General features: G+C 43.3%; 2 protein-coding genes across 2 annotated transcripts in view; both read left to right on the top strand.

Moving 5' to 3' along the window:
- The window catches only part of ndufaf1 (NADH:ubiquinone oxidoreductase complex assembly factor 1), a 299,207-nt gene that overhangs the window by 10,504 nt on the left and 262,310 nt on the right, over positions 1–26,393 (top strand). The gene's annotated exons all lie outside the window — the stretch shown is intronic.
- Positions 16,810–18,189, top strand: LOC140371006 (E3 ubiquitin-protein ligase TRIM39-like). The gene has a single exon (XM_072458284.1). It carries the CDS (start codon positions 16,810–16,812, stop codon positions 18,187–18,189), a length of 1,380 nt encoding a protein of 459 aa, XP_072314385.1.

Genomic DNA, 26,393 nt, shown 5'->3' with positions numbered 1-26,393 from the left:
CTGCTGCTGCTGCTGCTGCTGTGCTGCTGCTGCGGGGACATCTCGAACAGTAGGACTGTCTGGAACATGTTTCTCTTTTTAGGAACGCATTTACAAGAGAAGAGACCCTCATACATCTGTAGACAGTTTCCGCAGGATTCCTAAATCATTATTCACTTGATTGAATTTTCCAGTGTGAACTTGATTTCAGTTTCACTTTTTTGTTTGGTTTGTGTAATATTTTTCAATGTATCAATCATGGTTTGTGGTCACCTTTCCATATATGCTCTGTATTTATCTTCTGATCATCATTGCAAAAGTCTCGATGTTGCAATATTTGCTAACACAATAATCGTTACCGCAACAAACGAAATATAAAGCAAACAAGACTCCATCTGACAGAAGCTATTTCTTAAAAAAGGTAACGTTAAAAAAGGCTTTTCATTTTTCTGATTTTGGTCTAAATTATCCTTGCATTAGTCTCGGTTTCTGTTTTTTTGTTATTTTGACACAGTTAAATTAACACTCTGAGGCATGAATACATGTTTTTTTATATAAATATCTCAATAATATCAATATCACAATTTGAATTTAATATTTTCCTATGTGTAGGCTTTTTTTGTTAGGACAGATGAGGGTGAAGAGTGGGGAATTAAACCCAGGCCACTAAGGGCAGCACAGAACCCACAAAGTGCAGGCGCTCACCACCAGACTGGACAATACGCTTTAACTACTTCACTAACTATTCAACCCAAACAACAACATGTCAATTACACCAGACTGAAGACCAAGTTGTTTTAAGGTCAGCACTATTAGCTGAATAAGCAAAGAGTGTGAGGCTGGTGTCGCCCTAGGATTAGCTGTCCTGTCGCGGTGGCACATTCAGTTTACATTGGCAAAGGCGGCAGTGGGCAGTCCGAGTGGTAAAGCACATAGTAACACTTCACGTTCTGGTAAAGTCATTTAGCAGCGGGACAAATAAACTGCTAAAACAGTTTCATTTTCAAAGTCTTTGTGTAAAAACTGTTCAGTTGCAAATTCGCTGGAGACAATCTTGTGGCAAAAAGGCAATGGTGAGTACAACTAAAATGTGAAAAAGCTGCTGCAGTCTGATTATAAATACATGTCTAATATAATTCTACAACTCTGCTAAATAGTTGCTTCATTTGTGACATATAAAAGAAGATAATCAAGTAAACCGTCGTAGAAAAACTGCGCTCATATTTATCACCGATACAGAGTTTGGACATTGTTTCTCAATCTGTGTGTGGAGGAAACTAATTGTTTTGAAGCGAGTTAAAGTGTCCTTTATCTCCACCTGACGTTGGCTAATAAGCAAAGCAGCAACAAAGAAACTACTGTCTATTTTGCGGTATAAAGTTAATTGATTGAAACAAAAGTACAGACAAAAAATTCGCAAAAACCCTTAATAATGAAAGGATAACCACACATGCTACATTTCTATTACTAATGCAATCTGGACGGTGTGACATAATTATGAGAATGGTTGAGAGGGGAGGTTGTTGAAGAGGTTCTGCCAAGCTGGAATTATTTACTCTCCAAGCACAAAAGAAACAAGATGTATCACCATAAAATCTGACAAAACAGGAGAGGGTTGTTGTGACAGGCTGACGTCTCACTCCACCGATGGGAACGTCATTGTGGAGTATACACAGCAGCTCCATTCACCGGGCTCAATGAGATTTGGCCCACAATGCAGCGCTCAATGGACGCCGCACCAACAAAGAGCACATAAGAGCTTCTCAAGGATCAACATAACAACACCGATCTGACGAGGAGGCCTGGAAACAATGGGCTTTAAGCAGATAGACCTGGTTTAGTTCTGCTTTGGACCTGATTTAGTCCTGGGTATGTCTACATTTTTGCCTTATTTCCATTTATTGTAGCGTAGCTCAGTGGTAAATTTGATTATATTAAAGATATGAGATGTGTTGTTTTCCGTGTTGTTAGATGTCTTTTCAGAGGCATTAGACTACTTAGGTGGTTTACCAGGGTCCAGAGGTTTCTCCTACAGCCCTCTGTCTTTTAATTTGGGCCAATCTGTGATATGGAGGGAAAAGTGAAAGTGCTTCTGGTATCAAAAACTGTCACTGTGGTAATATGGGTCCTGAAACGGCACTATAACACATTTCTTAATAGTCAATCTTTTTATGGATTCAGTTCCATACCATGTTGAAAAAGCTTTTAGCCATTGAATTATCCACTTGTAGTTCTGGTTTTGTCATCAAAGTAATCACTGCTGGAAACTAGGCTCTATTCCAGGGGTGGGCAATTATTTTCCTCTGAGGGCCATATTCGAATCCAGGCAAGTAGCGGAGGGCCGGCCCGCGATCATTGGTGTTTTATTTTTTATATCAAATAAAATATAACGTTTCTGTCAATTCACGTCATCTTTATTAAGGATGCAAGTGCAGACAGATGCCTAAGGGCAAAACAAAACAAAAAAATATATTTTTTCTTTCTTTTAAATATTACTTGGCATGTTTGGCGGGCCGGATTATAACGGGCTGTATGTGGCCCGTGGGCCGCAGTTTGCCCACCCCTGCTCTGTTCCTTAAGCTGTTTAGTCGATTCATTGAACGATGGAGACTTAGTTGACGTTATCGTTAGTTGGCAAATTCTTTTATAATTTTTTTATGAATCACAGAATAGGCAGGGAATGAATTATTTTTGGAATGAGTTTAATAAGCCGTTTTGCAGATACATGTTTTTGGTTTATTTTTACATGTGTGTTCTTGTGGTGTTGTTTTTTGTCAACTTGTTGCCCCCTTTTAGTCGACAAATTGATGCAGAGGGAATGGTTTAGTCGACCAAGAATGTCTTTAATCGACTAAATTGGATACAATTGTAGACATGGCTACTGGTTTTATAATTTATTCTATGCACTAATACATCTTTATTTGTCCATGTGCTTTTAAAAGACCAGCCTTTGCCATACATTTACCTACCGGTACTTACTGCGTACATTTTGGAGATGCGTCAATTAAGTCATCACTGTCAAACACACGCCTTCTTCAAACCCACTCACCGGAGACGTTTGCAAAGACGAATCCCATTGTTATTTCTGACACACTCTTCCCTTTCTCTCTAGCGCGTTGTACTGCATCGAAATGAGCTCAAATACTACAGCTCAGGGACTTGTAACTCCGCCATGACTCCGGGGGCACCCACAGTTCAGGGCACACAGTTGCATGTCAGGCCAAGTGCAATCAGATTTGGAGCAGGGCCAAAGTGAGTCGTAATGTCTGAGAAGAGACCACACTGAGGAGGCCGAGTCCAAGACCAGGTCAGCGCGAGTAAACAGCAGTGATTCAAAGAGACTGCTGACTTTTAACAGTCGTCAGATGGTTTAAAGGCCTCAGTTAGTTCAGTGTATTCCTTACGGTCCAGAATCAAATATTGCTTTTGAGTCGTTGGTTTGTATGTCGAAAGGAGAATGATTTTGTGTCATTCTTAATTCTTAATTTGGTAGTTTATGCTAATCATTTGTCAATCGCATGTCATGGACTGACACAAAGATTACTGGCTCTTTGTTATGTTTTTGTCAGCAGAGGCTCACGGTGTCATATAACAAAGACTTGTGAGAGGTTGCAACAATCTGTTTTAGCAGAGTTTTTGAGCAGAATTTTTTTTGACAAAAAAAGACAATGACAATATAAATTCATATAAAACACCAAGCAGTGTGAAAGTGTGTTGGACTTTTTTGATAAAGCAAAGTCCTCAAGAAATCAAGAAAGGAAGGTATTTGTCTTTTTAATGAGAGAATGTTGTGCATATTTGATTAAATATATTGATTCTTAGTTATATTGACAATTTTTGCTAATGTCTTGTCAATCATGTGCCATAGACTAACAAGAGTTCAAGAGCTGTGTCCTGTCAAAACCTTTTTCATTGTCAGCCAACAGAGAGTAGAGGCTTACAATATCATAATATATGATGTAGATTTCCCAGTTTTTGACTACATTTTATATATTTAGCAATGTAATTCAGCTGAACTGGTGAACTAGGGCAAACAATGAATACAAAATACCAAGCAAGTACTGTATGCCATATAATTGAACACCACTTGCTTGATACTACATCTTTTGATTATTCTTTCTCATGAATTTACTTGAGTTAGTCTATATCTGAAGGTGAGGTGTGACCTAGATTGTGTTCAAACACTGCTGGTTGTTAAGTGTAGAGGATGTTGAGAGAGGAGTTGTATGGAGAGCTTTGGAGACAGCCGAGGGGCGAACAGTGCAGCGTGTCTTTATGTCTCTCTCCGGGACAACACGGGCCTGGGGCAGAGGGTAGAGGTGTGTGTGAGGGGGGCGGAGGCGGGTACAAGCGGCTCATTCAAAACTGATGTCTTATTTAAGTTTTACCCTGAGCTGTATGTTTTGGAAAGGTTTTTAGTGATGATCTACAGAGGTTTGTTTACAGGGAACATATTCTGCAACTTTATTATTATAGTTCCATACTATTACTATAAGTACTTGAAAAAAGCACGATACAGTATGTCTCCTTTAATAGTTACGCTTGTGAGTGTCTGTGATGTAAACTTTTGTCACCCATTTTCTATTCTTGCTTTATTGTTTTTATTGCAAATCACATTCAGGATATACTATGAGTGAATACAGATCATTACATGTACAGGACACACAACCACGTCACAGTTTTTATCAGCTAGAGTTTTGGTGTGCCATGAGGGATTGCCAGGTGAGTCGGGGGTACAACATGTAGTTTGAGTCAACTGATTCACACTGTTAATTAATGTAATAACTGAGCCTGAGAAAATGTCTGAACCAGAAAAGACACAAAACCACCACTTGATAAATCCTTGGATTCAGACCCAGTGAGACAAACATTACTTTTACTTATTTTTCTCTAACTGGTGTCATTTTATAATGTTTTATTGGGTGGTGGGCCACAGCATTTATTCAACAAAAAGTGTGCCACGAATAAAAGTTGAACAACATTGAGCTAGAACGATGGAGTTGAAACAGCTGTAGTTCTTTCAGAGCAAGAGGCAGTTTTGCAGAAGAATTTGGCACAACTGAAAACCATAAACTTGTTCATGTTAATTTAATATTCAAGGCATATTTAATACATATAGTTTCCAATGTGGTTATGTATATATTTAACAAACTTTCACTAAGATTATGCTGTGTCTGTGTTGTCCACACCACCATCTACACATCAGAACAGACGCTTTAGTGTGACCTTTGGCCCAAAATTCTGTCTCCAAACTAACAGGAAAACGTGTGTATTTCAAGCCGGTGGAGTTGTCTTTGAAAACAGAGGTGTGTTGTTACAGTGGTGGACCTTGTCTGGCCCTGGCGTCTCTCTGCTCCAGTCCCTGAACCTGTCTGTACTTACACATACACCAACACTATAGCCTTGTGTAAAGGTTTATCATGGAGAACTTTATCCAAACAACAAGGCGACAATCTACTTACAAACTACACCAATCTGACAGTCAAGGGCTTATTCAGCTGAGGGTCCTGGTACAGCCCCAGTTTGGTCACGTTTTTAAGCAGATTATGTCCTTGTGTTCATGTTCATTCCTAATTTATCTTTATGTAGTTCTGGTTTAATGCGTCCTTATATGATTCACTATCCTGGTTTAGCTTTGTGCTGATTGTAGCTCTGACAAACCCCTTCAGAAAATGTAGTCCTGGCTAAGTCCTATGTTAGTTTCGGTGTACCTGACTTAACACTGAACCACGTCTACAGAGCACAATGCTGACAGACATAAATAAAAATCATGTCTTCAAGGTCACTGTCATTTTTTTCTATGGGAGTGTGAGGTGTATGTTTCTGCATTACAAAATGGAAGACAGATAAGTTTAATAAGCAAATACATCCATGGACAGAGCCCTCTAACAGAAAAGTGACATAGTGCACCTTAACAACACTTTTAAGATTATACATTAAATAGCAAAGTACAGATATGAGAGGGAACAAGCAGCTGGAAATGAGAATCAAAACTGAAAAACGTGGCTGCTCAAAGGAGACATAATGCCATATTTTGCCCGAAGGTGGCGTTAACGTGGAGTTAGCAGAGCTCAGAGTTTTGTCACAACTGATGACAGCGTATGACAGGCGTGATTTTACTCAAGCATAATTGACCAATATTAACCTGTGTCGTACGTCCGCGCTCCGTCAGTCTCATTGCGTTTTGCTGCGTCTGAATTCACTTCCTCATTCGGCTCGTTTCTCTGTGATTATGTGACTGATTGAAATAAAACACCAAGCATTAACAAAACCTAAAACAAAAAGCTATATTTCAATGTTTCATTTAATTATTTTATCATTCACATTTTGAGAACAGCCTCTTTAAACCAGAGTTAAAGTTGGGAAGGTGGCAAAATACAGCCCTTTATCTTTAAATGTATGTTCCAGTACAATTTTGGACCACATTTTTTGCTTAAAAGTACGTAAATGTATTGTGTAATGTAATTGAAGTTTCTATTGTATGTTTGTCAGTGGGTGGTAGAGGTTTGAGAACATCATAAACTGAAGTATAGGACCTGTGTCACTCTGAGAATAAAAAGGACAACTCCATAGAAAAGGCCTGATCCTCTTAGTGTTGTGATCCCTGTGCAATGAAAAGGCTGCTGATCCGTTTGCTCTGATCGTGGGAGACGCAGGAGTCAGGGGTGAACGGGACACTTCTCATTGTTTTCCAGACCTTACGCACAGAGGGAAAGGAGCGCATCATTGGTCCAGGATTAACCTCAACTCAAACAAATCAGGGTTTATTTGATCTGAGAGAACATATGCATCCAAAAGCTGATCAATCACCAAAATCTTGAAAACTGGTGAAAGATCCTCACCTGCTTGTCTAAAAATAAAATGTATCGCTTTGCCTGGAATGTGGCACTGGCATTACACTTTTCTATCTGCATGGAGACAAGCAAGCCACCAGGCTAAGCAATACCAATAAAATGTTAATAGAGACGAGCAGGCGTCATATTATTGGTCTTAGTATTTTAAAATATGGGCTAAAAAAGGGGCTTTTAACCATGTAATATTTGTTTGGAATGATTCATGCATCTTTGAGTAATGGCATTTCTCCTGAAATCAAGACGCCATTGCTCCAAAAATTCCCATTTTCCTCTAGCCCAAATACCGGTGGGTATGCTCTGCTGCTCTTTACTTACTTTGTTTTATCCTCAGCATGGTCCAACAGTGAGGCACTTTGTTGTGAGGATGTTTCGTGACATATCATAAAAAAGCCTCCACAGGGAGGCGCCCAGATGCCTCCTGGGCGCCTGAGCCACCTCAGCTGGCGGCTCTACTCCGAGCTCCTCCTGTGTGACTAAGCTCCTCACCCTATCTCTAAGGGAGCACCCAGCCACCCGGCGTAGAAAACTAATTTTGACCACTTATATCCGCGATCTTGTCCTTTCGGTCATTACCCAAAGCTCATGACCATAGGTGAGGGTAGGAACGTAGATTGTCTGGTAAATTGAGAGCTTTGTCTTTTGACACAGCTCCTTCTTCACCACAACGGTCCGATGCAGCGACCTCATCCGACCGCATCACTGCAGCCACTGCACCGATCCACCTGTTAATCTCATGTTCCATCCTTCCCTCACTCGTGAAAAAGGCCTCGAGATACTTGAACTCCTCCACTTGGGGCAAGGAATCCCCAGCCATCTGGAGAAGGCAAGCCACCTTTTTCTGTTTGAGAACCATGGCCTCGGATTTAGAGGTGCTGATTCTCATCCCAGCTGCACCGGATTTGAAGGAGCCATCAGGACAACATCGTCTGAGATGAGACCCTGTGGTCGCCAAACCGGACACCCTCCGACCCCTGACTGCGCTTAGAAATTCTGTCCATAAAAACTATGAACAGAACCGGTGACAAAGGGCAGCCCTGGCGGAGTCCAACATGCACTGGGAACAGGTCTGACTTACTGCCAGCAATGCGAACAAAGCAAAGGGCCCCGGACCCCATACTGCCGGAGCACCCCCCAAAGGACACCCGGAGGGACACCTCCGGGTGAACCCTCGAGCACCCGATGGAGGGTAAAGAGCTGGTCCAGTGTTCCACGACCGGGACGAAAACCACTCTGCTCCTCCTGAATACGAGGTTTAACTATTGGTCAGATTCTCCTCTCCAGTACCGTGGCATAGACCTTGCCGAGGAGGCTGAGGAGTGTGATCCCTCTGTAGTTGGAACACACCCTCTGGTCCACCACCCCGGTCTATCAGTCCAGAGGCACTGTCCCGGACCGCCACGCGATGTTGCAGAGATGTGTCAGTCAAGACAGCCCTACAACATCCAGAGACTTTAGGTACTCAGGGCGGATCTCATCCACCCCCAAAGCCCTGCCACTGAGGAGTTTGCCAACAACCTCAGTAACTTCAGCTTGGGTGAAGGACGAGTCAGCCTCCTAGTCCTCTTCAGAAGACAGTGGGATTAAGGAGGTCCTCAAAGTATTCCTTCCACCAACTGACGACATCCCCAGTCGAGGTCAGCCAGTCTCCACTCGCACCGTAAACGATGTTGGTGAAGCACTGCTTCCCCCTCCTGGGGCGCCGGAAGGTTTGTCAGAAGGACTCAATGTCCCCAGTCTCGCCCAGGATCTGGGAGAAGTTCTCCCGGAGATGTGAGTTGAATACCCTACTGACAGAGGGCTCCGCAAGACGTTCCCAACTGACCCTCACAATGTCCAAGTCTGTCCGGCTTCCTCCTCCACCAGCGGATCCAACTCACCACCAGGTGGTGATCGGATGACAGCTCTGCCCCTCTCTTCACCCGAGTGTCCAAGACACGCATAAGGAGGTCAGATGCCAACAGTGAGAGACCTGTCCCCAACCCGAAGGCGTAGGGACGCGACCCTCTCGTCCGCCGGGGTGAACTCCAACACGTGGCGGCTGAGCTGAGGGGCCATAAGCAAGCGCCCACACCAGCCCGCCGCCTCAACACCAGAGAAGTGAAGCGTCCAGCCCCTCTCGAGGAGATGGTTTCCAGAGCCCAAACTGTGCGTGGAAGTGAGGCTAAGTTGACTGTTGGTTGTTAAAAATCATAATAATACAAATAATCCTAATATTTAACAAAGCTAAACAAACTGTAATCCAAGAACCAAGAGCATACCAACAGAAGGTATTCGTATTACAACATTGTACGGACAAATGCATATGTTTTCATATTTTTGCATTACAATTTTATATGGTCTATTGAAAGCAAACAATTTACTTTCCAAACACATGGTCTGTGGTTCTGTGTGTCTAAAAGCATCACATTTGCTTTTAGCTGGTGTTTTCACAGATCTCTCTAACGCCGTAGGGTACGCCATCATCTATGTACATTAACCTTATGGAGCTTTGATATGAGGAAAGATGGTGCCTGTTGCTATAAATAAACCAACTAACAGAATATTTGTGCACAGAGAAGAAACGCTTTGCCAAGAGATCCACCAACAACAAGCCATATATATGTATATAAAAGTTGAACCACAGGCATAAAATTCTACACATTTTTACCAGAGAGTAGGACTTTGCAAAGTCAGATAAATGTGTGGAAGCACATGCATTCAATTAAAGTAAACACTAACCAATATTAGTAATAACATTAGAAAGTTAAAAAGCTAAAGTAGACGCACATACTGTACATGGCAGAATGTAACACTCGTGATAATACATTCCGTGCATTATTCATTCTCACCATACTCCACCACCACCAATCAATCACTCACAACATTCATAATATTCATCTATTTTCACCATAATATCTGTTTTACCTGGTTTTGCTATATACGGACACAGAATATGGCTTAGGGATAGACTTAAAAAATTGCAATGTTTTCATCCATATGAGAGTGAGGATCATCACATTGTGGTTAGTAGGTTTTAATCACTCTGCTAATACATACGAGTGTGTTATTGGACTGAAAATGGATGTATGTAAATAGGATGTCAAAATGATGGATGATTCGATGAGAGGAGGTAGCTGAAGGTAAATTAAAGTGGAACAAATGGTGGCTTGTACCAAAGAGAGGAGAGTAAACATGATAGTGGACTTGTGCACTAAAGGACAAAATGTTAGGGAAGAAAGATCAAGGAATGGACTGGTTTAGTGAAAGAGTAACAGGAACACAACTACATCTGCTTTGGATGCTTCTGACACACTCTAGTTCGTTGGTGGTTGAATACTGAATAATTAGAAACATTAAAGGCCCTGGACCTGACTGTGTTCCATGAGTGAGAACCATAGTTAAATGTACAGTATCAGCCTACAAGAGGAGGAGAGCTCTGTGTCAGGTGGATGTGTTATCACAAGACACTTTAACCAGAGAAAAGGAAAAACTTTATCAATGAGGCTGGGCGCGATGCGAGTAGCGTGACCACAGCGCTGTCTGTGACATGAACTTTTTGGTTCATTAGTTTACTTTAGTTCAATCCCAACTCCGACAATTTACTGCATGTCCTCCTTTCTCTCTCAATAAAGTCTACGAGCCACAAAATCTTAAATAGGCCTTTAATAATCCTAATTAAAGCCATGATAAAGGCCTTCGCCCCTCTTGCAATCACGGTGGCTCGTACACCAGAGCACACCTCTAATCCCCCTGCCTTTATACTACTTCATTCAACATTTTCACGACCGCACAGTTTGAGATAGAATTATGTCCCCATTTGCCTTATGTTCAGTGTGATGTGGAGAATAAGTGTGCCAAATTTTGACTGTTAATGACAAAGTCAACAGTTTCATCCCATTCAAAATATCTGTAAACCAAAACACATGTAAGTCTATGGCAGTATATGTTAGGTTGCCACGGCGACATGCTTGCAGCTAGAGGTATGCCGTCATTGCCTTTTTTGGTTAGAATGGCAAGAAATTAAGATAAATTTGTTATCTTAAATTTGGGAGCAGGACTACACCCCTTTCACGCCCCCTTTCTGCGGCTACACTATTAAGTCATCCAGGTCACACACATCAGCGTTCGTGACTCTGTGCCTCTCCCTCCCACACTCTTCTAATTATTATTCTAATTCATCTCCTAGATGGGCGCATTGCCAGAATCCCCATAACTGCATCCATTTCTGTAGACTCATGTTGCTCATGTTTCTCATATGCCAATAAACACTTTGCATCTGAGCTGGGATTGTAGTCACCGTTCCCTGTAAACTGCGCGCCTGCGCAGGCGTGCACAAGAAAATCAGAAAAGTACAGAAAATAAAATTCACCATAAACATTTAAATTAATATCTAATATTAAACCTAATCTAATCTAATCTAATTACTAAGCGGCCAACATTGGTTGTGGTCCTTGCTAGTGAAGGATGTCTGTGCCAAATGTAATTTGTCTACAGTAAAGTAAATTTTGTCATCCCATTGAAAATGCTTATAAACCAAAAGGCACGTAAATCAATGAACATTTTTGTCAGGTTGCCACCGTAACAGGCCTGCAGATAGACGTTCGCCCTCCGAGGCAACTGCTGTTGTTGGGCGTTACAAAAATAAATTGAATTGAATTGAGAAGTGGTAAGAAAAATGTCTGGGCCAAATTTGATTTGTCTACATCAAAGTAAATTATGACTTCATTCAAATGTCCTTGTAAATTATAACTATATACGTACATTACATATCATTGCATTTAGCTTATGCACAAAACTTATATTAATGGCGGAAAATAGGACATCTCATGCCAGAGAAATGCTTAAAATACTTTAACACCTAAAAAAATGACAATTTCTGTTAACGAGTTTGTCAAGCCCATATTTGAAATTGTATCAAAAATCAAAAGAATTACCTCTAAGTGCACATGGGTGTAGTTCATTTTGAAAAATGTTCAAGCCTTGTGACTGAAAATCCAAGGTGGAAAAAAATAAAGAATTGGATCTCGCCCACAATGGGTGACATCCTGTAGGGTTTAGGGTGGGGTCACAACATAATTTGTACTTGTCCTAACATGAGGTATGTTTGTATGTTTGTGTAAGTTTCATAAGTCTACGATGAAAAAAAACTGTCATTGGCGTAATGTATTTTCAAATTTGAGGTGGCGTATTTTTTTTCGACACAAAAAACCCAAACATAACATTACATTGCTTATGGGTTTCGTGTCTTGTGGCCAAATTTAACATTTTTGAGGTGGCGCAACTGAGCAGTCTTTCAATATTCAAATCTTCACTCAAAATCAGAACTCATAGAGTTCTAATTTTTGATACCACTCACTTGCATATCCTATGCGCCCTTTTTTACTGCTCAATTTCGGGACGATTCTCGTCCTTTGGCTCGGGCCTAATAATAAAGTCCTGTGCAGGTCTCAAGCTCAGAGCTGTTCAAATGTGGGCCAGTCATGGATTGCAGTAACATGATCTCCAACGGGCCATAGCTCTCAAATACTTGGACGATCTAAATCTACACTCTGCATTAGTGTATGTTAAAATTGGCACACAAATGGGCCACAGAGAGCAGGATATAGGTCCACAGAACATTAGGCCAGCAGCGGCTGGTCCATTAAGGGCGCTGGGGCGCCGCCCCCCCTGTCAATCTGCCAACTACGTCAATTTATTTTGTGTCTTAAAAACAATATAATTTATTCAGAAATATCTTATATTCTTATTTGTGTAAAAGTGTAAAATAATAATATATATCCATATATATATATATATATATCTATAAATAGATATAGATGTATACTTTGTTTGCGCGCTGTGGTCTGCTGCCTGGCGCAGCCTGCGTCACTTTTCTACGCAGCCGTGGGGCGGTTTGAATAGCGCCCCAGAGCCCAATAGAAAATCAATGGGGATTTTTAGCCAATCAAATCACAATCAAAAGTGACTATGTCACTATGGTTTTCTCCATAGGAAAATAGCGACTATGGGGCGCTCCAGAAAGCGCCCTTTTGAACGTAGTGTTTACGCCATTGAGCTACGCTTTTTACGCTAGAGACTGAGGCATGTGCGCGCGCCTACGTGGAAGTGCCACACACGCCGTGTCTTCCGTGTTTACGTCTTAAAACTGCATCTACAGACGTCTGTGACAAAAGGTACGTCCAAAACGACTCAAAATGAGCTGCTCAACTGTTTGCTGGATTTATTTGTGTTGAAAGTGGCTGATTTCGTATCAATCAGAGCCACATGTGATCTGTCAAACTCCGTGCTCCGCTACCATGACAACAAACACGCTTTTTTTTTTAGTTTATTACTTGCATAAGGCTAATGCTAAGCATTAAGTATCGCTTAACTTCTATTGATACAAATATGCTTTTGTTATTAGAAAATCTATGAAAGAAAGTCATAAATGACAACTTTTCATAAAGCAATAATTATTTGATGATTAAATATTAAAATGTAAATGTTGCACATGTAGTTCAGGGTAACTAATGCCACTTATAAGATGTTTTATGAAACACCAACTGTTGTTTGTGTTTTTATTTCCTCTTAATGTAGTAATTGCTACTCTGTATTATAAGTGACAGTATCACTGAGATTTTTGATTTGCTCTTTTCATTTTATAAAGTGTAAAATGTAATTTTATGTCAAATGTATTTCCTTACAAATGGAATCTGCCGCTAAGTCATTGTATTATCATTAACAAAAGTGGAAATAAAGTGTGTTTACTTAATTAATTCAATAAATGTGTATTTAAAATATGTATCCATACAGTCAATGTAAAATATTCAATTTTGGACATAAAAAAAAAAAAAAAAACACGGTCATGTCAAATAGCCCCCCCTATAATTTGCACCACCAGCCGCCCCTGCATTAGGCTGCCTCAGGTTGAATGAGGCAGCGTGATGTTTATAGGTGCACTATGTAGGTTTTCTAGTTGAGGGTCCTTCACCTGATTTTCTCATAAAATTGTTTTTGCTTTGCCTGGAAAATTCCACAGTATGATATGAACTCATATCTTTCATATATTTAGTTAAAGGAGTTTTTTATTGCCACAAAAGCACTTGTTTACATGCTGTACTAAATGAATGCTGATCATGAAATTAATAAAAAAATCTACACAAATCCATTTTCAGTTCTGTTTTTATAACAAACCTATGGAATCAAGGTGGCATTATATAGTGAGTAAACAGAGTCTATAAATAGATATGTAATGAATAGTACTCCCAGGAGTAAATATTCATGTAATGTTATGGTGTCAAAGTGGACCGTTCTACTTTCAACTCCCGGCAATAGCGTGCTGGCTAATCAGGAGCGTCAGTACGTTTCCCGGTGGACCGCACGACTTTTGGGCCGGTGGCTGCTGTGGTTCTGACTGTGGTCACATGCCACAGCTCTGTCTATCAGCGCTGCCCTCGTTTCTCTCATGTTGTCCCAGGACTTACGCCTGCTCCACACTTGGGCAAAGGAACAGAGGGCTTGGGTCCTACTGGTCACTGGTTAAAACTAATAAGTCTTAACTTTCAGATTTAAGTCGGACATAGTTTAAAACCAGGGGTGCACGGTGGCAAAGGCGGTTAGCCTCCCAAGAAGGAGATCATGGGTTCGATTCCCGGACCAGACCAACATCACATGATCTCTCTGGGTGGAGTTTGCATGTTCTCCCCGTGTTACCGTGGGTTCTCTCCGGGTTCTCTGGCTCCTCCCACCGTCCAAACACAAGCATGTGTTAGGTAAAATTGGTAACTCTAAATTGGCCATAGTGAATGAATGTGAGAGTGAATGTAATGTCTGTAACATCTATGTTTCTGTGTTGGCCCTGCGACGAGTTGGCTACTGTCCAGGGTGTACCCCGCCTAAAGCCCAAAGTCACTGGGATAGGCTCCAGTCACCCGCGACCCCGAAAGGGAACAAGCGGTAGAAAATGGATGGATGGATGGATGGATAGTTTAAAACCACTCCTAGAGCAGGTGGAGCCTCTCTGCTGGTTTTACCTCCAACAAGATTCAGCTTGAATTCATGTTTATTATTTTGAAACCGTAAAACTAATTCAGTTCTCTCTCTTTCATATGCTGTACAGTGAATCAGCAGATGCTCAGCAGTTTCTGGTTCTTGACAGTGATTACATAAACTGGTAGAATGCTTGCCTATCCTCCTCAGCGACCTATTGAGTCCAGTATGGCCCATTCTCATGCGAGCAAAGGCTCTCTCTTCCCTCGCGTTCCTGCCCATGGATTTGCATGGACCAAGACTACTTTGCCGTCCAGTATCCGAAAGATTCCAATAGTCCTGCCAAAGTTTATACACAAGACTCTTAATACTAGGCTTAATTTCAATTCTGCCATTTCATTACCATCCACCCCAACATGGGCAGGAACCCAAATTAAGGAGACCTTCACCTCTTTCCTGGACAGAGGAGTGTCAAATGGAAGATGCTATATACTATAGAATATCCTGTCTACAATCAGATTCTCTGGATTTAATGCTTTGGACTGCAGAGAGGCTGTCAGAAGCTATCACAATGCTGCGACACTGCAACGTAGACTCAGCCCATTCCATCACCAATTGCACCGTCATGAGTTCCGTGTCGAAGACAGAAAGACGGTCCGTCAACCTGAAAAAAAGAGAGAGCTTTACTTTGAAGCTTTTAATGCCGGCTGGCAGCCAACTGAAAAAGTGCATTTACCGTCATCTTCTTTAGACTTTAGACGTTGTTGTTGTTGCTGTGTTGATTTTAATGGTGGTTGGCAGCCAATTGAAAAGGTGCACTTATTGCCACCCACAGTAGTTGTATGTCTTCAAAGCATGTGTTTTATGCTATACCGTAAAAACAAGCAAGAAAAAAAGAGGGAGAGAAAGAGAAAGTTGTAAACTGTGCGCTCAAACTCAAAAGAGAACTGAAAGGATCAGGATTATTGCTAAAGCTGCAGGAAGATTCCTTGGAACCAAAGAACTTGAATGGGCAGACATAGAAAACACGCTAAAGGCGCTCAATGGGAGTCAGAGTAAAGGAAATCAGCATTTGGAGAATCAGAGTAAAGACATGGAGGCAGGGGCGTTGCTGGTCTCCCGTCCACAGTAGATGCACGGCTGCCGGCCGCCATTGAAAGCAACGGAAGTAACTCCAGAAATCTCAATTACAGTGCGTGGATGCCGGCTGCCGTGGAGCGCTGGGAAGGAGGAGGAGGAGGGAGGGGGAAGAGGATGAAGAGGGGCGAGAGTATGCGGAGAAGAAAAAACACCAAAGAAGAAGAGGAAGAAGATGAGGAGGAGGAAGAAGAAGAGGATCTCATATGCTTGGAATTCGTGGGGTTGGAACTCGTGGGCTTTGAATTGAAGAATGAAGTCTAAAGAATAAAGTCTGGCGGTAATGTAACACTTGGATACCAACCGCCATAAAACATCGTCTGAGGAATAAAGTCTGGCGGTAATGCAACACTTGGATGCCAACCGCCATAAAACAACAACAACAACAACAACAACCAAAGGAGAAGAAGAAGACGAAGATAAGGAGAGAGAGAAAGAGAGAGAGAGAAAAAAAGAGAAAGAGAATATTTACTTTGAAGCGCTTCCGTGTGAGAAATGTATTCTTCTGGACCCTTAAAGTTTGAAGTCTAAAGAATAAAGGTTTAAAGACTAAGAAGAAGTTTAACATCTAACTACAGTAGGTGACAGTAATGTGATACTTGGATACCAACCCCCATAAAACACCAAAGAAGAAGAAGAAGAATCTAAAGTCTAAGACGCACAACTACAGTGAGTGGCGGTAATGTAAAACTTGGATACCGGCCGCCATAAAACAACATCTTGACAAAGATAAGCTGTGTTTGCCTTTAAAGTGTTTCTCTGTGCTTCCTATTTCATCCTCAGGTCCATAGAGAGTTGTGATTGCTCCCAGTGAATCCTCCCACTGCTCTCACTCCCTCTTTAGTTTAATTTGTGTCAAAGTCAAACTCTCAGTTGCTTTGATCCAGGAGAAATGGCCCAGAAAGCAATTGACCAAAAAGCCTTTTTCTGTTCTTTGTGTTTGAATCTACTGAAGAGTCCAGTGACTATTCCCTGTGGACACAGCTACTGCATGAAATGTGTCCAACAATACTGGGACCAACAGGAAGAGAAGTGTCTCTTCAGCTGTCCCTTGTGTCGTCAGAGCTTCAGCCCTAGGCCTGACCTGGTCAAAACCATCATGTTAGCAAGTGTAGTAGAACAGCTGATGACTGAGCTCAAAGCACCCACTGCTGACCGCAGCAATCCCAGACCTCTGGACGTGTCCTGTGATGTGTGCATGGGAAGGAAGCAGAAAGCTTTACAGCCCTGTGATTTCGGAGAGTTTCAGGAACACCAGCTAGTGGCGCTGTCACGCAAGCTCCAGGAAATTTCTCAACACAACAAAGTGAAGACGTTCTCCCACAGTGACGGGCAGTGCATTTTCTTGGACCAGTCCAAGGGCCACGCACTGCTGCTCCAGGTCTATGAGACAGCCCTGAAGAGGCTCAAACAGGAGGTCGATGACATCCATCACTCTGCCCGTAAAGCAGTGGAGTACAACAGGATCTTCTTCAAGGACTTGGACTTTTTCCTGACGAAAAAAAAAAATCAAGTTGAGCATTATGTCGTCTCCTGCGTTCATTTCGAGCAGAACACTTCAGAGTTCACAGACATAGAGACCACAAAGCCAGCCAGCATTCAAAGTAGATCCGAGAGGGACTTTGAGGAATTGACCAGAATTATATTAGGGGTCAAGGAAAAAACCCAGGACGTTGTGACTCCAGTCCAGGATTTACTGTTCCCAACTGCAATTCACTCTAGAGAGGACTTCTTACAATATTATACAGAAATCACTATGGACCCATACACAGCTCATCCCAGACTGTCTCTGTCTGATGAAAACAGAAGAGCAACACTTATGATGTCTGAACTGGAATGTCCTGAATATACGGACAGATTCAGATCCTGGAGTCAGGTCCTGGGTAGTGAGGGGCTGACGGGCCGCTGTTACTGGGAGGTGGAGTGGAGCGGGAAGTGTGTTTATATTGCAGTTTCAAACAAATTTTATTGGAGACCAGAAAGACCAAGTGATTGTTTATTTGGTTTAAATCGGAAATCCATGGCCTTAGTCTGTCACAAAACCAATCCTTCATTTCTGTTTAACTCAGTTCAGGACCAGATCTCAGGTCCGCTCTCGTCCAGAATCGGGGTTTACCTGGACCGCAGTGCAAGGTTATTGGAATTTTACAACATCTCTGAGAGTACCATGAGCCTCCTCTACAGAGTCCAGAGCCCTCTCACTGAGACTGTCTACCCTGGAATCTGGATTGGCTGGACTGGTGACGCTGTATATTTCCCTAAACTCAAATAACTGCTTTGTTCTAAGTTTCATGAGCGGTCAAAGTAACACAAAGAAATTGAACAATGTAAAACCTCATTCATTGAAAGTAAATGTGTTAATAAGATAAGATAAGATAAGATATTCCTTTATTGTCCCACATGGGGAAATTTCATTGGTGCAACGCAGGTAGATACAGAGGTAGATACAGAAGAACAGATCACTTATAGGAAGTCTGAAAAACACTTTCAGTAGAAGATCTCCTATAAATAAATAAAAACTCCCATAGACAAATAAATAAATACCATTGCATGTGATCCCGACAGTAATTGCACATGAATATGTGTCGCGACAGCACATAGGTTGCACATGAATTGCACATGAATTCCAACAGCAATTGCACATACGACAGAATTGCACATCAGTATTAGGTTAGGTCAGTATTGCGAGTGTTCAGTACTAACAGTTTTTGTTATAAAGTCTGACAGTAGCAGGAAGGAAAGACCTACGGAACCTTTCCTTCACACATCGAGGGTGGATCAGTCTCTCACTGAAGCTGCTCTCCAGAGCGGAGAGAGTGTCTTGCAGGGGGTGACACTCATGGTCCAGCATAGATCTAGCCAGGACCCTCCTGTCCCCCACCTCCTGCACCGAGTCCAGAGCACAGCCCAGGACGGAGCTGGACTTCTTGATGACTCTGTCCAGCCTCTTCCTCTCCCTCTCTGTGATGCTGCTGCTCCAGCAGGCCACACCGTACAGGAGCTGATGCCACCACAGAGTCGTAGAAGGTCTTCAGGAGTGGCCCTGTCACTCCAAAAGACCTGAGTCTCCTCAGGAGGTAGAGCCGACTCTGGCTCTTCCTGTACAGTGCGTCCGTGTTATGAGTCCAGTCCAGTTTGTGGTTCAGATGAACACCCAGGTACTTGTATGAGTCCACTCTCTCAATGTCCCGTCCCTGGATGTGCACTGGTGAGGGGGCAGTGGAGTGGCGTCTGCGGAAATCCACCACCATCTCCTTGGTCTTCCCCACGTTGATGAGGAGGTGGTTCCGCTGACACCAGTCCACAAAGTCCTACGCCAGTCCCCTGTACTCCGCGTCATCGTCGTCCGTGATGAGTCCAATGATGGCAGAGTCATCAGAGAACTTCTGCAGGACACAGCTGTCCGTGTCATGTCTGAAGTCTGCAGTGTAAAGGGTGAAGAGAAAGGGCGCGAGGACAGTGCCCTGGGGCGCCCCCACACTGCAGGTCCGAGTGTCAGACACACAGTTCCGGGCTCTCACAAAATGGGGTCGGTCTGTGAGGTAGTCCAGGATCCACTCTGCCAGGTCATACTCCACACCAGCCGTCTCCAGCTTGTCCCTCAGGAGCAGCGGCTGGATGGTGTTGAAGGCGCTGGAAAGATCGAAGAACAGAATCCTCACAGAGCTGCCAGGCTTTTCCAGGTGAGAGAGAGAGCGGTGCAGCAGGGAGATGACGGCGTCCTCCACTCCGATGCCAGACCGATATGCAAACTGCAGCGGGTCCATGGCTGAGCTCACGGTGGAGCGGAGGTGGTCCAGGACTAGCCGCTCCAGTGTCTTCATCAGGTGGGACGTGAGAGCCACTGGCCTGAAGCTGTTGAGGTCTTTGTGGCGCGGTGTCTTAGGCACAGGTACCAGACAGGAGGTCTTCCAGACCTGTGGTACCACCCTCAGCTTCAGGCTCATGTTGAAGACATGCTCCATAACTCCACACAGTTCATCTGCGCAGGACTTAAGGAGCCTGGGGCTGATGCCATCAGGTCCTGCTGCCTTCCTCACTTTAATCCTCTTCAGCTCACTCCTCACCTGTGCTGCTGTGACAGTCAGTGGTTGGCAGAGGGACTGTGTGCCGGGGGGATGGGTGAATCCAGGCGAAGTGGGGAGCTGATGGTCCGGGGCAGATAAGCGAAGAGGAACAGATGCAGGGCATTGTCCAGCTGTGGAAGAGGGAGCGTGCAGCTGTGCAGGGGGAGGGGCGGGTGACCGATCAAACCTCAAGAAGTGAGCATTTAAATCATTCACCCACTGTAGATCCCCCTCTGTGTGGGCAGGGGGGATTTTGAAGCACGAGATGGTTTTCAGGCTTCTCCACACTCCCTGAATGTTCTTTTGCTGCAGCTGCTCCTCCATCCTCCTCTTGTAGCCGGCCTCAGCCTGCCTGATCTTCCTCCTCAGCTCCTTCTGCACAGTCCTCAGCTCCTCCTTGTTCCCTGACCTGAAGGCTCTCTTCTTCTCCTTCAGCAGAGCCTTCAGTTCACGGTTAATCCATGGCTTGTTGTTTGGAAAACACCGCACCTTCCGGGAGGGAACAATGTTCTCAAAACAGAAGTTGATGTAGTCCGTGATGCACTCTGTGATGGTGTTGATGTCCTCCCCATGTGGGTCATAAAGCTCAGTCCAGACAGTGGTGCTGAAGCAGTCCCTCAGAGCCTCCTCGCTCTCAGCAGACCACATCCTCACCTCACGGGACACCACAGGCTGCCTGCGCACGATGGGTTCATACACAGGCCTCAGATGTACAAGGTTGTGGTCCGAGCTGCCCAGGGGAGGGAGGGGGGAAGAAGAATAAGCCTCCTTGGTATTGGCAAAAAACAAGTCCAATGTTCTATTCTCTCTGGTGGAGCAGGTAACATACTGGGTGTATGTTGGTAGAACAGAAGAGGGAGAAGCGTGGTTAAAGTCACCAGAGATGAGGAAGAGAGCCTGTGGATGCCGTGTTTGCAGCCTACAAGTGCAGGAGAGTAGTGCTTCACAAGCATCTTCAGCATTGGCAGACGGGGCCACATAGACTGCTAATAATGTTGTTGTGAATCATTTGGCCTGTTTAATTTTGATCACGTAATTGCCATCAAATATTATATTCTTTATTATAAATTTTATACAATTTCTTATGACATTTCCAGCATTAAACTTTCACATCTCATGCATTTATCTGATAAGAGCTTTCGCGTCTTCACCTGGTGCATCTCCCAGCCCTTCTGGGAGATGCGTTTCAGTAAACCCAACTTTATGGAACAGTTTGTAGGGGACTCTGTTTGGTAATCAACTATTCTCAGTAATATGTTATTTGATGTTCGGATTTGATTCAGCGGAAGTAACAAAAATGTATCAGGTGAAGGCGTGAAAGCTCTGACCAGATGAATGCTTGAGACGCAAAAGTTGAATGATCAAAATGTAATATTAAATCATAAAAATATCACATTTGATGGTAATTACGTGATTCACAACAACATTATTAACACATTTACGCTCAATGATTGAGGTTGTAGCTCAGACATTTATTTTTTTTTTTTGTTACTGTGTGTTTAGTTCGATTCAGGTTGGAGTTTTATCTTGTGTGCAGTGCAGATTTTCTGTGCGCAGACACCTTTGGAGCAGTGCGCACTTGCGCCTGCGTGCAAGCTTGAAACAGTGGTCTATTCTTGAATAGATTGTACTGTATGTGGTTAGGAAAAATGGGTATACTGGTGTGCACAAGGGTTAATCCCTCTCCAAATTCCAATAATTCCTATATTCTTCATTAATTTACGGAACTTCTTATTTTACTAGCAAGGACCACGCCACAACAATGGAGTATGAAATCATGTTTATTGATAATAGTGACGGATCGGAGACAGTGTGTGCAGCTGGGGAAGAATGTCTTAGACACGCGGACTATCAGCACAGGAGCTCCACAGGGCTGTGCACTTTCTCCCCTGCTCTTCTCCCTGTACACCAACCGCTGCACCTCCAGCCACGACTCTGTAAATCTAATTCAATTTGCGGACGACACCACCCTCATCTGGCTCATCTCGGACGGGGACGAGTCTGTCAACAGGAGGGACGTGGACCGGCTGGTGTCCCGGTGCAGCGCTAACAACCTGGAGCTCAACGCCCAGAAGACAGTGGAGATGATCGTGGACTTCAGGAAAGTCAAAGCCCCCCAGCCCCCCTTCACCATCTCAGACCCCCATCTCCACTGTGGACTCCCTCCGCTTTCTCGGCATCATCATCACCCAGGACCTCAAGTGGGAGCCCACCATCAGCTCCCTCATCAAGAGGGCCCAGCAGAGGATGTACTTCCTGCTGCAGCTGAGGAAAGCAAAGCTGCCAGCGCAGATGAAGGGGCAGTTCTACACGGCCATCAGTTAGTCCATCCTCACCTCCATCACCGTGTGGTACGCTGGAGCCACAGCCAGGGACAAAGAGAGACTGCAGCGCATTGTGCGCTTTTCTGAGAAGGTGATCAGCTGCGGACTTCCATCTTTGCAGGACCTGTACGTCTTCAGGGCTCTGGGACGTGCAGGTCGGATCACAGCCGACCCTTCTCACCCTGGACATGGACTATTTGAGCCGCTCCCCTCAGGCAGGAGGACCAGAACCTCACGCCACAAGAACAGTTTCTGGCATCTATTTATTGTCATGGCTAAATATTTTAGTACTATTCAGTGTTTTGTGGTTTATCGCAAATAAAATACATTTAAAAAAAAAACAGAAACTGGTGCAAACTTTTTCACTGACAATGGACATAATGATTCTTAACTTAATAATGATTCTTATTAAGTCGTATAAATCATCTAAAATTGATTTCTTAAATTAAGGATTTTTTATCTGCCAAATGCTTATCATTCTACAACATGTCAAATGTATTCAGATGACATGTTGATGATCTACATGCAAAACATGCTGATCGTTATGATTAAATTAGTATTAAGGCTACTTGAATGTGTAATACAGACAACACTGATGAACATGAAACGTAACATTGATTAGTTTATATTTGACATTACATTCCATTTCCTTGCTTTCCTTCCATAGCATTTATTACGTTATTTAGTTTTTCAGGCATAAACATTTCAAGATAACGCTTCTGAGTAGTAGATCCACAGGCCTCAGATCCATGGTGGTCATTAGTCTGCAGTTTGTTCACGGCATCTCGTCTCGTTCACATCACCTACACGCGCTGATTGGTCTAGAGCAGGGGTGTCAAACTCATTTGGGCCGCGCCGAATTTCGACGCTCAGGCTGGGTTGCGGGCCGAACTCAACGTAAAACATAAAACTATTCAAAATATAAGAAATAAATAGCTTTATATAGCCTACGCTGTTTTGAAGCAATTACTGGATCGATAAAAAAAAGGCAGTGGCTGGAAAGCCGCAGCGCGGTCAAATAGCCGCGCAGTTTCAGGGACTGCGGAATTTCCCTTATAGCCTCATGGCTAACCCTAATCCTAATCCTAACCCTAACCTTAACCTTAACATTAACCCTAACCCTAACCCAACCCTAACCTTAACCTTAACCCTAACCCTAACCTTAACCCGGCGCGGTCTAAAATGGCGCTAAAACACAGTCAAATAGCGGCGCAGTTTCGGGAGTCGCGGCGCGCGGCCGGCACAAAAATAACATGGCAGTTTCGGCCGCGCGCCGCAACACTGCAGACACTTCCTAAAAAAAAATACAAAACGTATGTTCTCATAAACTGAAATGTATTTAGAAAAACAAGTGTAATTTCACCAATACTGTGCTTCAGTTTATGTGCATTACAACTTCAGAGTTGATCTACAGTTCTACACAGAGATAAACATTTGACTTTATAACAAAATAAACTCCTCAAGATCTAAAAAAACGTTAGATCTAACATTTCCACATCTGTGTAGTGATCTGTACACCTGAACTGACACACCACTAAACTTCTGCTCAAAAGTGCTTAAAGTGCACATCTCCCTCGGCAGCTCACACAGCAGCGCAGCAGAGCCCCGTGGGGGAGGGGCGGCCACCAGTGGCATTGTGGGACGCGTAGTTTTAGCGATAAAAACGGTTACGGATGTAACTACGGTTCTATGAATCGATTTAAAAATATATATATATATATATATGTAAAAAATGTAAATTTGAAATGTTTAGTGGCCCAGATTAAAACGTCTGGCGGGCCAGAGTTTGACACCTATGGTCTTGACGGTTACCGTTCTGACCAATCAGCGCACGAGCTGGGCAGCGCGCTAGAGCGTAGCTGTAGCTAACATCTTTAAAATGCGTTTTAAAGACAACAGAGAGGAGAGACAAATCTCTCCTCTACTGTGCTTTAGTTGCGGCAGGTCCGCACGGAACCAGCTCTGTGTGAAACAAAAGCACCAGAAGTTGTTACGTGCGCTACAGATTCACATATTTTTTATTTAATACATAAATTAAATGAAGCATTGAGGCAACAAAATAATAATCAAAGATTTTTTGTAATCAAATTACTAGATTTACTTGATTAATTGTTGCAGCCCTACCAAGGACGGAACAAAATAACAAAACTTAAAACTGATGTTCCTCCGCTATCTGTGGAAGTTCCGCTAACAGCAACCAAACAGTCATTAAGTCCAGTGATCCGGTGCTTCTTGGGGACGGGGACAATGATGGATGACTTGAAGCAGGCTGGGACATGGCATGACTCCAAATAACTGAGGATAGTTGATGAGCTCGGACACCAAGCAGACGTCGCTTCAAACATTTCCATAAAGTTGCGTGAAGACGCTCGAGCGTACTGCCCAGAAGCACTGCTGTGACTCGTGGACTACACAGGAAAGATGTCATATCACCACCACTGCCATTTTCTGATTTAGCAGAAGCAACAAACATTCACCAGGTGAAGACATGAAAGCTCTGACCAGATGAATGGTTGAGATGCGAAAGTTGAATGATGAAACATTAATATCAAATGATAAAAAATATTAAATTGTATGGCATTATGTGATTAGGTCATCAAAATTAACTTGGTCAATTCACATCATTATTAACACATTTACCTCAAACATTGTTCAGTTTAATTTTTGTGACTTGACCCCTCATACAACTGAGTCATACAACTGAAATAAATACAACTGAAATTAAAGCCGCGGCAGCGGCGATGATGGCTCTCGCCTCCCGTGTGACCGCCATCCCGCGCGACCGCCTTCCCTTCCCGCGCGACCGCCTTCCCTTCCCGCGCGACCGCCTTCCCGCGCGACCGCCTTCCCTTCCCGCGCGACCGCCTTCCCGCGCGACCGCCTTCCCGCGCGACCGCCTTCCCTTCCCGCGCGACCGCCTTCCCACGCGACCGCCTTCCCGCCTGTCCAGAGGCAGGAAAATAAAGAGGAGGAAGTACAAAAATGGAGTGGGACTACAAAATGACCCGGGCTACAGAGTGGAAACGCGTCAAAAATCCTACAATCTCCCTCCCTCTCTCCCCCTCTCCCTCTCGAGTTGTGGCAGAAAGAATAAAGTTGAAAGAATAAAGTCAAAAAAATTAAATCTAAAGAATAAAGCCTAAAAAATAAAGTCTAAAGAATAATAATTCTAATGCGGCACGAGAGGAAATGTCCCATCAAAATAAAAGCGGAAGAGGAAGTGAAGGCATTCATTGCGCCCCTGCTGGCCAATTGTGAAAATACACAATATCTGCAATGCACTTTTTTCATGGCGTCTTGAGGAGAATATAAACCATGAGTTTCAAACAAAGAAGACACTGTTGAGTTTTTCACAAAATGGGTAGGGGGCGCTATAGAGTCAATTTGTTACATGGGTATTTATTTCCAATCAGATCATAAAAACGCATTAATGAGTGAAATATGAGCGCCGTAGATTATTTCCAATAGGCGTGACTTGTCCTTGAAAACACTGAAAATTAAGCCTTTTTTGAGGGCGTGTTACGCGGAGACCGTAAAGAATATCAACATTCTTTTGGATATGTATTAAATTTCAATGTCTTTAGATGCAAAAGGTGTTGCTTTGAGCTCGATCGGACAAAAAACCTAGGACAAGTAAGATTTTGAAAAAAAAAAAGTCAAACATGGCGGTGCCACTTTGATTCAACATGGCTGACTTCCTGTTTATCATAGAGCGATGCTGCCAGGTTTTACTCCTTAAAGGTCAGAGGTCAAAGGTAGCTCTATCACTGTCCCAAGTCTCACGTGCCTAGGCCAAAGATTAAGCGTTTCATGTTTTTTCTTTTTTTTAACTAGTCGGCACTGTTGCGACGGGCGTTCTCGCAACCTCCATTTTATTGGAGTTCGGGCCGAGCCGATCGCGTCTATGACCCCATGTGTGACATTCATCAATGTTAGGGGGTCAAAAATGCCCGAGTTGTGGCAAAATGTTACCATGAAAAACCATAATAAGAAACCATGGCAAGAACACTGTCTCGTCGCATTCCATGTTCCATGGAAGGCTCGAGCCAATAAAGAGATTCCCAGGAGTAAATATTACTGTAATG

Source organism: Eucyclogobius newberryi, unplaced genomic scaffold (genome assembly GCF_026437365.1).
Source record: "Eucyclogobius newberryi isolate DKJ021-1_F unplaced genomic scaffold, fEucNew1.0.hap1 SCAF_21, whole genome shotgun sequence".
Taxonomy (NCBI): domain Eukaryota; kingdom Metazoa; phylum Chordata; class Actinopteri; order Gobiiformes; family Gobiidae; genus Eucyclogobius; species Eucyclogobius newberryi.
Note: the sequence above shows the minus strand (reverse complement) of the source record. Positions and strands in the feature narration are given on the sequence as shown.

Coding starts and splice junctions, on each gene's coding strand:
- LOC140371006 (XM_072458284.1), top strand. CDS start 16,810: ATGGCCCAGAAAGCAATTGACCAAAAAGCCTTTTTCTGTTCTTTGTGT.